Consider the following 13,888-nt stretch of genomic DNA (forward strand, 5'->3'; position numbering starts at 1 on the left):
ACAGCATATAGGATATCTGTATAAGGTAAATTTCAACATTTCTTTTCGATCCAATCTTGTTAAAACAAAAATACAATTTCAATGAATGGATTCAATATTCTAAAAACTATCGTGATATTATTGGAGGATTAAATATATAAAACATAGTAATTTGCAATATTTTGTAATTTAATAGAAAAATTAATATTTGGTACGAAATTTTTAATTTTTAGGAGAATCAAACTTAGGTGTATTTAAACATTCAATTTTAATATTTGAGAAATTATACAAAGCAAACATCAATATCAAATATTTGAGTAATTTGTAATCGTAACGAAAAATTTACATTAAATTCGATTTATACGCAACATACAAAAATTACAGAACTGTTTGTTTTCTATATTTTAAAACAAACGGTTTTATCAAAACAAAATACGCTTTAAATAAACTTCCAAAGACAATTTCTGCTTATCTGTGTAAATCTCGCACTTGTATAAATATACATAATAAACCTGAAAACGTTTAATTATACAATAATCAGTAAAAGCGTATTATTAATAACAATTACTTGTATCACTATTTTTCATACAACATTTGTGTACTAGCAAACACAACACATAATAATGATTAATTATACATAATATTATAGATAAATAATCCTACATACCTCATTAAGATATAATAGCAAAAATGTATCTAACGTACATTTCAATTAATACAGCATTCTTATTTTTGATAGAATATTGTCTGATTCCTCACACAAGCATCATGTTCTGAAATGAAAGAATGAACAAAATTAATCAAAATTAAAATGAAGTTCTTACTAAAATGAAGTTCTTATTAAAAAATTAATCTCAATTACCATGATTCGGTCGATAATGAAGTCCCTCTCGATTCACTCCACCTCGCCTCGAACTCTTCATATTGTTCGCCTTTTGTAAATTAGTAACAATCGTGTCACAATCTGATTCTCCTATTTCCACCACGTTCTGTTTTGGCAGGTGAACTTCACATACGTTTGAGGACTCTTTGACGTATTGTATTTCCGGTCGGCACATGACTACCTTTCTGGGATGCGAGCATTCTTCAAAAGTAACATTCGAATGAGGCAAATATTGCTGTTTCACATATACGACTTTGTTCTGCTCGCATGCTGGCACGAAAATAATTTTCTGCGTTGATTCTTGAGGATACGATACCACGCGATAATTAACGCCTGAGTTAATTGGTTCTATATTATCGACGGAAGCAACGTGATTATTCCTTTGCATATAAATAGGAATTTTTTCTGTTTTGGAATTGTTTTCAAATGCCAAATACTTAATCGGCTGTTTCTCCAGTATCACTGCATTTTTGATACATTGATTGTTAGTGACTTGTATTTGAGACTCTTGTTCCTCCATGGGCAAGATCTTTAAATTCTGCACGCCTTTCAGGATACCAACATCGGCTATATCTTCTTGACAGAATCGTCCATTCTGCACCGTTCCAGATTTCTCAATTTCAGGCACATTATTATAAGAATACTCTTGCATGTTGTTCACATCATTGCATTGGTCTACCATCACATAGCAAACATGTTGATCGTTATGGTATTTTTTACCGTTTTCAGATTTAGAAGGTTGCATGACCTTTCTTACTAATCCATCTTCACAAACCATTGGTTTTTGATGTATCTGTACGTGCTGCACTTCTGGTGCGCTTGCTTCTTTAAATTCTTGGCTATTATAATTGGAATTATCAGAATTTTCCGAGCATCGATACGCCTTATAATAATTTCCTGGCACTTCCTGGTAGTGTTTATATACAGTACAATTATTTTTCGATCTTTCATGCTGCAAAGAAACATTTTTCCGTATGATACAGACGTTCGACTTATCAGTCTTTCCATCTGCAATTATATTATTTATGTATAAACAGTGTCCTATATTCCGCGAGTCTTTCTTCGTGAACATCACTGTTTTTTGTATTGGCGGATTTGTTCTGTTCAGTAAAATGTCATTCGCATGGAGATTCTGCTGAGTTTGGTTGTGGTTAGACTCCATTGGCTTCGAGTAAGAATTCTTCGTGAAATGTATCTCATCGTTAAAAATACTTGGTGAATCTATTACGCAAGTTTGAACGTTCAGATCTTTCATTTTTGTACTATCGAATAAGATATTTGCAGTCTTCGACTTTTGCGGCCTCTTTGAATCTTCATTCGATTCCGTTACCACGGATTGCGAAGTGAAGAGAACGTTCTGCTTCGGTGCAACGTCGAACAACATTTTCCGAGACTCTTTATTAATATGCATCGGTTCCTGGAATAGATTTAGCCGGTTGCTATTATTCGCCACAACATTGTTACACCTTCGTAATATAGCAGGAATATGCTTCAAATTCTTCATTTTAACTTGCTGCATCATTTTAAAATTTTGTCTTTCCGCGTGTTTTTTTAATCCATTGTTTAAAAAATGCACTGTTTGTCTACGTTGAGTTTTGTGTTTTATTAAACGTTTCTTATCAATAGAACTATTCTGAGATCCTGCTTCTGTTTGTGCAAATAAGAGAGGTTTATTCTTATCCTTTATCCTCTCACAATCAAATTCATTTACTTCGAAATATTTCATAATATTGTTCTTGCGTGCGGAACTTGTAGAATAATTTATTTCTAGAGAAGTACGATTGCTTACATCTGTCGATTCATCCTCGTTAGATATGTTATTCATTTCGTGTGACATTTCCGGTTCAAGACTGTTCTTTATTCCCGCATCCAGGGTGTTTAACGAAGACGAATGAAATAATAAATTGGACGTGTTAATTTCGTTTTTTTTTAAATTCGTTTTTGGTATTAAAAATAGGTTTTGTCTTTCTTGTAAACTGTCGTCATCCTTGTTACTTTTAATATCAATATGCCAGTCTGGATTATCAATAGTTACAGATACTGAGTTCGTGTCTTGAGGATACCCAGAAGGACAATATGCAGCGTTTGGAGGAAAAGAATCATCCATCGAAGTACTTGGTGAACATTCGTTCAAAATATTACCACGTTTAATCATGTCTCGTAAACATTTATTTTGAAATGATTTTGCGTAAATATTTCTTAATTTTTGTTTCACCTTCGTTAGTGGATCTGTCAAAGAAAAAATATGAGAAAAAGAATATTGTAATAATTAAAAAATATAAAATAAGATACCTGGTCCGAAACAGTCTGGAAAATTTTGTTCCTCGAAATTTTCTGAACAAACAACCCTGCATAATTCTTCGTATTTACTTAATGCAAAGTTTCGTAAATTTTCAGAATCAATAGTTTTCTTTTTTTCTGTTGGTTTTTGAGGGAACTCTATGTCTCCTTCCTTTTTAATTCTTCTTCTTCTATAAAAAGTATGTAATTATAATAATAATTTAATTCATTTTTCTTTTACAAAAAAGAACAAAAATAAAAAGATCTGATTCTTAATTACTCTTTAAACTTACACCTTTGGTTGTTGTATATATCTTGTGTGAAAATATTCAACGAAAATTACCTCAGACTTACCCATCCACTTTACCCAAAATAGGACTGCTTTGGACACCAAGAGGAGTTGGTTGGAGAATATCTTTGATAGTAGAATCGAGTAGTAATTCTTTCCGAACCTCTATGTTGCCATTTTCAACTACAACGTCTCTATGAATTAAAAAATACATTCATTAGAGCGAGAATAACTTTTTATAGTGTTTTTACTTACTCTGATTTCGAGTCATAACCATCCATTAATTTAAGCACGTTTCCCTGTAGACGCGCGTTGTTTAGATCGTTCAAAGCTGCTTTCGTTTGAACTATAAATAATTAGAGTATTTAATCAATTATTTTTTTTTTTTTGGTAAAACGATATATATTTATAAATTATGAGACGTACATCTTCGTATTTCTTTTCCTGCAGCACCATTTCTGTATATTCCAGCCAACTAGAATAAAAAAATTATAAATTTTATTATTGATGTAAATAGTGTTAATTTTTAAAAATAGTGTGTTATTTATATTTACAGGTCTCGGAAGAATTCTGTTCGACAGCCTTCTTGAATTTGCCGCCTTGTTTTTGATCGATTTTCCATCGATCTTCGTTTCTTTATCCTGGAAGAGATTGTCCACAGATAATAAATATAAAAGTGGGGGGTGAAGGTAAATTAAGCTTTCAAACATATATATTCCTCTAGTATGTCGAAACGCTGCAAAAGTTTAACGAAATTACTCAGCCAAAATTTGAATGTCATCCGGTTGTGCTGAAAAATTACGCGTATATTATTACGATTTCAGAAATTATTTCCGAACATTAATGATAACAAAGTTTGTTATTTAAACCAAATATACAATAATTTATTTATTAAATAATTTATATAATAGTTCAAGTATTACAAAATTAATAGTTATTAAAATTGGTATCGTAGCAAGATGAATAACCTTGTTAAATTATACAAGATTATTTATTCATATTTCTTCGTGATATGCATAATGAAGTTAAAAAATAGAAAGAAAGGCGCCTTTTCTTATTTTCATACTGTTCGATTTATCGATATATCTCGTGAGATGCATAGCCTTAACTTAAAACTTATTCTTTATTCGATTCTATAACAAAGTATTGATGTATATATTTATTTACATATATGTATGTATATAAAGTAGTCTACGAAACATTCTTTTCAAATCCCCAAATATTATTCAATATCTGTTAATAAAATAAGACGAAAACATTGAAATAACTCATAAAATTTTCAATGACACATGTCAATCACCTGACATAACCAAAATTGTCTTAGAACTAGAAATATACCTTTATCAGATATAACTATATTACATATATTTCTATATTTGATTTATAGATGGAAATAAATAAAATATTTAAGAAAAAATATACAATTTCTACTATTAAAACGTGATAATAATATGCATAGATGTGTATATTGATACCTTCTTCGATTTGAATACTCTCTGATGTAGATCTGTCAAGTCCCTTTTACGTCTCTTCTTTTTCTTACGAATTTTCTGTTCTTCTCGAACACTTTTTCTTCGTCCATCGACAGATATGTCACTGGCCGCGATGTCATGCCTTGCTTTCCCCATTTTACGATAGGAGACAAGACGAATTGCGCCTTTCGAATGAGATTGACGAGCGTTTCAATGTTTGTTTACATTTCGTTACCTCGCTTCTTATGATGGTCCAAGTATCACGTGGAATGACAATATCGACATACTTTGTCTCATTCTCAGACGATAACACTATCCTGCGATTAACCGAGCGATGTGTAATATTATCGACTCAGAAATCAGTTCTAAATAATCTTTTTTTTGCAATACGTTAAACGTATTTTATGATCGGAAATAAGCTTAAAATGTATATCGAAATAAATTTAGATTAGCTAAAGATAAGAAATCGTTTAAGTTACGTAAATTTGCATCTGACTTAACTTCATGATATTTTTATAATAAAAGTATTGGAAAGTACAAATTCTTTTTTCTTTAAAAAAAAAGAGATGGCAAATACTGTGAATTTTTATTTACACATCCATTACTGCTGAAAATAAAATTGAATAACGATTTTTAAAATTTAACGCATGTGTAACATAATGTAATAGCTTCCAAAATTCAGAGAAACGTAATATAATGTATGAGTCAGATTAGTTTTGGTTCGAATAAAGATAGGTTTAATAAAAAGTGTCTCATAAACAAATGAACAACGGCATGACGCAAAAGGTCTAAAGGAAACGTCGTTAGGACATTTAGTCTTTTGTTGACATGCGTATCGCGAGGTGTTGATTCGCGTGTAATATTCACTATTATCAGTGGATAGTTGTTTTATAGCATTATTTTCAATGATTATTCTGTAAAAGAATATTTTATCTTCTGTTTTTAAATCACTGGGAATATTTTAAAATATTTTAAGTGTTCTATATACATAAATACAGGCAAGTAAGCATATTATTTTTAATGTGAAGGGTAAGGGGAAAAGCAAGGGTATGGGTATGTCACAAGATTAGAATTAAAAAGTTTTATTGCGAAAGTAATTAAGCTTCAATATTTTAGCCTATTGGAAAAGGAACGACATTCCATGAATACATTTTTATCGTTCATAAAATGATGTATATAACTTAGTCGTTATAAAAAAGAACGATTAATAAAATATTCATAATTTTTATCTGTATTTTGTTTCAGTACAAAATAGACATTCCCTATTTGTATCCAATACACCAAATCTTTGATACTACATATCTTATAGAGACATTTTGAACGTTATAATCGTTGTCATTTGATAGGTTTGCAATCCTAGTTTTTATAAACAAAATGCGTTATAAAATGGGAAATCACGGAGAATAGACGTTTCTCGTTCTTTTTCCTTACCCTTCACAGGATACATTCAAATACTGCTGAAGTCAAGTGTCTGTACATAGATCAATTTTTTTCGAAATTACAAATTTTAATTATTACATTAAAAAGTTGTTTTAACGTAAATGTTAATAAATAGACAGAAATTGATTTTCTGGGGGTGAAATATTTTAGAAAGAATTATTTTTATGTATATTAAAACACTCAATTGATCCATCTGTGTCGACTCCATATTAGTTTTGTCCGAATTCGATTTGGAAATGTACGCGTCGTGGAATCTTGTGATATTTTTGGTTTCATTAGTGGTTTCATGAGTGTTGATAATATTAATGGTCGTTGTGTTACGAATATTTATGTGCTTTGAGTTAGTGATGATAATAACTAGACGTGTTGACAGCTTACTACAGCATTTCCTACCATTGGAAAGTTGAAGGGTAAATGTATTCTTATTTGGAACATGTTATATACCTCTGATATTATAGTTGCGTAAATTATACCTTTTTTCATTACTCTACATTATGTAATATTCGTGACATACAGAAATTTCAATATATTTCTCATACTCGTTACAGTAAATATCTATACATTTATTATAATACAGTATATATATATAATAAATATATAGTAAGCAAATATATATGTTTGTATCATACTATGTAATTAAACATATAACATATACTGCTATATAGATATAATACGAATATACTATACTAGAATATATATATAGATATTTACTATAGTAATCAGACATTGTGACAGCTTTATATGTCATGTAGCATATAAAACATAGACACAGACATATATATTATAGATATAATATAAAAATATAAAATTTTGAATATAGTATTATGTGTTATATCATATCTCCAGTTTAGAGTAAATTGTAATGATAAATAAGATTATATATTTTATAAATCAAGAAATAGGAACTAAAGCATGCTATATTTTCTTTTTTGAGAAGACACTTCTCAACAGCGTTTCCGTAGTGTAGTGGTTATCACGTGTGCTTCACACGCACAAGGTCCCCGGTTCGATCCCGGGCGGAAACAGTTATTATTCATTTTTTGTACTTATAAATACTGGTCATTTTTATTTCCATGATTAGATCAAAGTAGAAAGATATTCTCCTAGATATTATATCGAAGATATAAATATTTTCGATACTTCATTTAAGGTAGCATTAATTAAATGTTATCTAATAGTTAAAATTATGTTAGCCATGTTTCTACGGAATCGCTTTACCGACAGAGGATATTATCCTACGTTACCCTCCACTGTAATTGCTAATTTATATCGGGATGAGATCTAGTTCGTATATTTTGAACTATTAGCGCACTCTAAGTTTTAAATGTTTTAATTAATTAGCTCTATTTTATATAATAACTGCACAAAAAATTAATTAATTTTATAGATGTTGCTATTTATCAAATTTATGGAAAATTTTGTCAATGGATCAATTTTAATGTTTTTCAGTTAATCGATCATTACACAATTTACTTACTTCATTAGCTTGATTCATATTTGACTATTCATTTTTATATTCTTTTTATAATGAACGCATGTTTCATTTTTTGTAGAAAACTATACTTTTATTTTATTTCCCGTGATAAGTCCATAATATAATTTTCATTTTTATATGTTAGGTTTCATTTATTACAAACTTTTCGAGGAAACAGTGATAAAATTTAATTTATTCTATAGAAACGCAATACCTGTCGATAAGCGCATGTGTATGTACAAATAAATGTCATAGTGTTTGTTTCGTTTCCCTACAGGTGGTGTACTAATGCACTCTTTGACGTGAACAGTCTTTAGAATTTCATGCATTCAAATTCTATTTCCCATAAATATATACGTGTAAAGTGACATCGAAATATACAGATTAATTTATAATCTATTATCACATAGAAAAATACACATTTTAATACAATATTTATGGTAATAAGTTTCAAACTTTACACACACAAAAGCATTCTATTTTTACCCTTTCATTCGTAGTATGAAATTGTTCGTAGAATTTTTTACAATTTGGTATTAAGCTTCTCGAACGAAATGTTACCACTGTTTCTATTGGTCACTTCTATTTCGTGTTCTGCAACTGTTTGTCATGATCCATCGTATATTTCAAGTCTCACTTTATCGTCTGGCTGCGTAATTACGGTGGAGGTTTATGAGGCCTAGTGTGAGCTAGTCTTGAATCGAAACTCGAATTACATCGCGAAATAACCAAGTTCGATGAGGCCGTAACACTTAACCTTCCTTAAAGAAAATTACTTTTCCGCGTGCTGTATATTCGATTTTTCAAATACAATATGTCTATTTTTATTTTTACTGCCTTGGCTACTTTATAGCCCATTAAAGTTGTACTTAAGAATTGGGTATACGATAAATCACTTATAATTTTTCTGTTACAGTATCCTGTTTCTCGACACAGTCAGCGATTTAGGGAGGAGGAGACAAAATCACTGCTGCCTCGTCGTCTTCCGGTGAGTCATTTGTACTTTCATTACTTTTTAACGCCAGAATTTTATACCAAGTTGGTCGAAATGATCGGATAACGTTTCGTAAAAATTAATAAACAATCGTAAATTGAAGTGATTCCTTCAAGAAATCCTACCTTCTCAAAAGTATTCTTGCAACATTTCAATTTCCGTTGTTACGAAAGTCATAGAATTCCATTATTTCGGACTTTTCTCAAATAGAATGCAATCTTTCTCCTTCATTAAGCCATACTCTTAAGAACAAGTTCGTTCAATTGTATCGACAACAGAGCGAGTAGAAAGCACAAAGAAAAAAAAAGAGAACAGCGAGTCTCACTTGGACCCATTCCTATGAACAATCACGAAAGTATCGAACAATGCTTCATAAAAATCAGCACAAAGTGCTGAACTCTATATTTCCCAGGACTATATCCCACGTGTATCACGGTTGAAGAGCGCATTATACGAAACATGGCGATTGTTATCGCGAGGTTGACTAATTGCAAGGACGATTTTTAACGCGAAAACTTGGACGTGTTCGGGCATTGTCGCTCGTGACTACAAACTTATTAAAACCGACGTATATATCTAATTAAAGACAGAAAAAGAGAGACTCGTTGTCTATAGGTCGGTAAAGAGCCCTCTGGCTTGGTAAGTGGCGCTGAAGGATTTTCAGTCCCTGCTCAACACGGTTTCGTTTTAACGAACGAGAATGTCGCATAGTCATAAGATTATAGTATATACTATTTCGTGTTTGCGTTCTATCGACCAACTATGATATATGTTACAGCGAAATTGAAATGTGCTAGTAATTTTCAAGCACTGAGATATTTTGAAGCTTCTATAGTCACGGAATTGAAAGTTAATAAAGACAGGTTAAAAATTATAATATCGCGATGGACTAATGAATACAGAAAATTGGATACGAAATTCATGAATCTCTATGATCGACTGCGTATAATGCAGTAGTTGACTGCACTATCGACCGTGTGCTACCGTTGCATCGCGTCGCGGTGTCGTGACGTCACAGTCACTAATGCCCGAGTTACATAAACCCCCATTGCGTGTGTTCTGTGTATCTCTCTCTCTCTTCTCTCACATTTGCTGCGTGCTTGTCTCGTTCCACCTCCGCCTACTATATCCTCTTCGCTCTTCCAGAACGCGTCTATGCACTTGGAAAGTGTCTTTGGCATTTATTTCTGTATTCTCAGCCTAATTCGTGAAAACAGCGTCCGTTGTTTCAGCCTTTAACACGTTCACTGTCACGCAGATTTTATATGTTGTTAATTAAGTAATAATAAATAATAATAAAGTAATATTTAATTTTTGAGAAATATCACTTTGTATTTTCGCGCCTTTTCTTTCATAGTACATTGTCATTCACGTTGCTGAAATTTTGTTCATGAAGTATAGCTTATTTAGATGATCCTATAGAGTTTAGGAATAGGTAAGATAGGTCACCGATGACCAGCAGCAGTTGCAGTCAATCCGCTAAGCACTGTCACTTTGTAGAAATTTCACTTCGTAGAAATTTCATTTCGATATTCGATAGGTTAGTAACCGTGTTATTTTTCTTTGCGTATCGAAACGTTTTTAGATTCGTCTACCAATTAATATAGTATGGTGGTACTTTCGTAGAACTCCTTTATGGGGTGAGTCTAGGGCTGGTTCGGCTATTTATATCCACCGACTGGTATGGTCACTTCCCTTCTTTCTTGGCAATAGAGGTTATTGCAAGTCCTCGAGAAACGACCTAAAGAATCCCAAGTTCTTTTATCTTGTACGAGGGAGATAGGCTGACAGATTTAGCGAGGTAAACAGGAAGAATCGACTGGATCGACTCGTGTGTAACCAGCTACGCGCATATCCCAATTTCAGCCTACTAATTTCAAATCCATGAAATTCCTTCGAAATCCTTTGCAATCAAAATTTTCGCCACGATCCGACAAAAGCGCGAATACGGGTTACCGACGATCAACGATTACCGACGATCAGCGATTACATTTAACAAGATGGAGTCGCGAACATGCAATTTGGATGAAAGTTCGCAGCCTCGAAGAACAGCCAAAAATGGCACGTGTTTGTTTTTAGCTACTCGGTAACTCAAGGTTAAGGGACGAAGCCTTCCTCCAAAGTTCGATCCCGTAACACCTCACAAACGATCGCCAATAGAATAAAGTCTCGTTAACGAAACTCGAGACAGACGATATTTAGGAAAAATTCCGGCTGATCGTAGCGCACCGTCATTTACAAGGGAACATTTCGCTGAAAACGATTAAAGAGTTAGTAAGCTGCGATCTCTGAGCAGCGCTCCGCAAACATAACGAACAGCGAGGAAGGAGGAAACGTCGTCCGCGATGAGAATGTATCAATCAGCACAATTTAACTCGGCGTTAGCTGCGGAAGGGTGAAGGGGCGGTGAAGGGGGGCCAGTAGAAGAGAGACAAAATCGTAATAGAAGCAGGATGGAGGCGAGTAGGAAATAAAGGCGAGGGACGACGGTATAGAGGAGCAAGCGAGAGGATAGAGGAACGAATGCAACGACAAAGAGGCCAGCAGACCAACAGAGACTAGTAGAAAGGTTAGGAAGGGAGAGAGTAGGAGATAGAGAAAGATGGTGGTCGATGTGGAATCCGTGGGATCGGGGAAGGCCTGAAGGAACAAGCGCTGTTAAATTATAAATAATTTAATACGCGTTGTAAGGTTCGTTGATAAGTACCGTTGCAGTTCAAGTATCGAAACGTCTAAGGTATACAGTGGCCCAGGAAGTATTTCAACGCTTATCGCGAAATCTTTTGGTGAGATTTTGTCAAATTTGTTCGCACGGTCGCACTGTAATTAGTTTAATAGGAATTATAACGGTATAATTTCAAACCAATTTCCAATGCAAATTGAAAGCGTATACAGGAATTACCAGATATTTATTGCATACGTATACTTAGTGAGGAATTAGTATAGCGCATGAATAGTAGTCTTAAACGTACAATTAACGCTAGAGGTGATCTGGCTGCATATCGTCGCTTATTAACATAGAGAATAATCGACTTTATTCAAATACTTTGCCGGTTCTCGCAAAGTATATGCTACCAAAATATGTCTCGTAACTTGTATAAACATCGTTAGACCCATTGCTAACCTTGCCAATATAATCACGATAGCCTCTTCGCTAATGAGATTTCCAAATGCTTCGTCCAAATGTATACGTAAGAAATTTCCAAGGATCCAAGTGTCCGAGGATTCTCGCCAGCCGTTGTACGCAATGAAACGAAGAAATTAACAGAATGCTGGCTTGCGAGGGATATTCGTATAATATCGGTTTCGAGTGGGAGAAGGAGGATGACGGCGATCAGGGAGGAGCAGGAGATGCAAATGCGAAATTCGCTGGATTAAATGAGGGATGGGGAGTAGGAGGGTTTAGAAGGGAGAGCAGAAAATAGAATGAATATAGGAAATAAACAGGGACGGGTAAGCGAAGGAGCGAGGAAGAGCGAGTTAGAAGAGTGGAGACGGAGAGAAACCGGAGGCCTTGAACTGCTGCGGCGGTCGGCATTGCAACTTTCCGCTCTATAGATCTCTCTGTTGCTCTCAAGTGTCTCTCTTCAGACCATTTCCCTCTCCTCGAACACGTTGCTGGAGCACGAACCATCTTTCTTCGATCGACGATTCCCCGTCTTCGTTCACGTTCTCTGCCTCTATTTACATCGTTCCCCTGAAAGTCCCCTGTGGCTCGATGGTAATAATTATATATTTCTTTCGTTCGCTGCGTGCACTCGCTCCACAGACGCCGGAAGTCTTATTGATTCGCGTTTTGGCGCTCGATGAAACTCCGCTTTGGTTGGACTTTTCGAGCTTTGATGCGTCGACAGACGTGGAAGATCACAGTACAGCGCTCCATTTACGAAATTTCAATATGTAGTGCAATCGAGGAAATATAGGGAATTCCAATATAGAGGTATGTTTGGGGAATGTTTTCTTAATTTTTCAAGGTTGGCACAAGCAGTAGGAAATATTTTTAGACGCTGGTTAGATAATCGATAGTTACGAGAAAGTGCAGTGGGCCGCGGAAATAAGATTTCTTTGCACTTTCGCACAGTTCTCGACATGTCGGCTTAATTCGATGCGCAAACTTTGTAGCTACGAATTTTCAGTCTTGATATACATACGGACGAGGTTAGTTTCGATGTAGAGTTCAATTTGAGAAATTTTAGAGGAAATTGGTACGTGTGATGCCTTTTCGTAAACTCTTGGGAATTTTTCGTCTAATTTATAATTAGGCATAAAGACAGTAAATTAAAAAATACAGGTTCTTTGTAAGAAATACAACAATGTTTATAGAAGAACGTCATGTATATACCCTCTAAAAAAAAAAACGTGAGAAATCTTCTAGAAGAAAATATCATGTAAACAAATACGAGAAGAAAAAACTTGGTGTATATAAATAGGGATAAAAATTGGTAAAAACGCAGAAATAAAACGGGTACGGAGGAACGTGAGCGTGCGTTATGCATCAGAGATCCGGCACCTTGAACTTTTATCACGTGCGCGAACAGAGACGCGATAATAAGAGGCGGGATTGTTGTTTGCATAAGCGAACGCGTAATCGAATACCAGGAAACAATGCTTCGCGTGCGAAAATCGTGTTTCTGAGTCAACGATCGGGACCTCGGGTTTCTTGCACTCGATTTTACGCCCTCGAATATCCGTCCGGCTACTCGGACAGAAATAATCCGGCCGACACCGGATACATTTTTGTTAAGTTCGCCGTTCGCCGTGGCAAAACGGTTTCTCGTGAAACTCTGGAATGTTTTCGACATCCAAGCTTCTTTTTTCATTTTTCCTTCTTTTTTTATTTTGCTCTGGACAGTGACAAATAACGCGTATAGATCGATTTAAGATGATTTCGTTGGGGATAGTCTGGACGAAATTATGAGATTTTTAAAGAAGCGCGAAATGATTTTAATTGTTGGTAAAATTGGTGGAATAATTGGTAAAACAGATTTGGAACGTGAAATGTTCAGGACATTAAGTTCCATTAATATTCTAGGGATATTACGACTTAGGGAATTGTCTAAAGATTGGCATTTGCAGA

At 34.1% G+C, this 13,888-nt stretch overlaps 1 protein-coding gene and 1 non-coding gene across 2 annotated transcripts; one reads left to right on the forward strand and one right to left on the reverse strand.

Annotated features, from left to right (window-relative positions):
* Positions 1-350: 350 nt before the first annotated feature.
* Positions 351-5,059, reverse strand: LOC122576802. Its single transcript, XM_043747590.1, has 9 exons — positions 4,907-5,059; positions 3,986-4,072; positions 3,858-3,906; positions 3,687-3,777; positions 3,497-3,625; positions 3,155-3,333; positions 842-3,091; positions 647-752; positions 351-491 (listed from the first exon to the last, which is right to left on the reverse strand). Exons 1-8 carry the CDS (start codon positions 5,057-5,059, stop codon positions 706-708), a joined length of 2,985 nt encoding a protein of 994 aa, XP_043603525.1. The 3' UTR covers positions 351-491; positions 647-705.
* A 2,236-nt stretch (positions 5,060-7,295) lies between these two features.
* Trnav-cac lies at positions 7,296-7,368 on the forward strand. Its single transcript has one exon. It is a non-coding gene; the product is annotated as a tRNA-Val (tRNA).
* Positions 7,369-13,888: the final 6,520 nt, after the last annotated feature.

The sequence above is a fragment of the Bombus pyrosoma genome, linkage group LG16, assembly GCF_014825855.1.
Source record: "Bombus pyrosoma isolate SC7728 linkage group LG16, ASM1482585v1, whole genome shotgun sequence".
NCBI lineage: Eukaryota > Metazoa > Arthropoda > Insecta > Hymenoptera > Apidae > Bombus > Bombus pyrosoma.

Excerpts from the sequence above, each read along its gene's own strand:
- LOC122576802 (XM_043747590.1), bottom strand. The coding sequence starts at position 5,059 with ATGGGGAAAGCAAGGCATGACATCGCGGCCAGTGACATATCTGTCGAT. Across the intron at positions 4,073-4,906 it reads GAGTATTCAAATCGAAGAAG|GATAAAGAAACGAAGATCGA; the intron begins GTATCAATATAC and ends AATCTCTTCCAG. Across the intron at positions 3,778-3,857 it reads AGGAAAAGAAATACGAAGAT|TTCAAACGAAAGCAGCTTTG; the intron begins GTACGTCTCATA and ends AATTATTTATAG.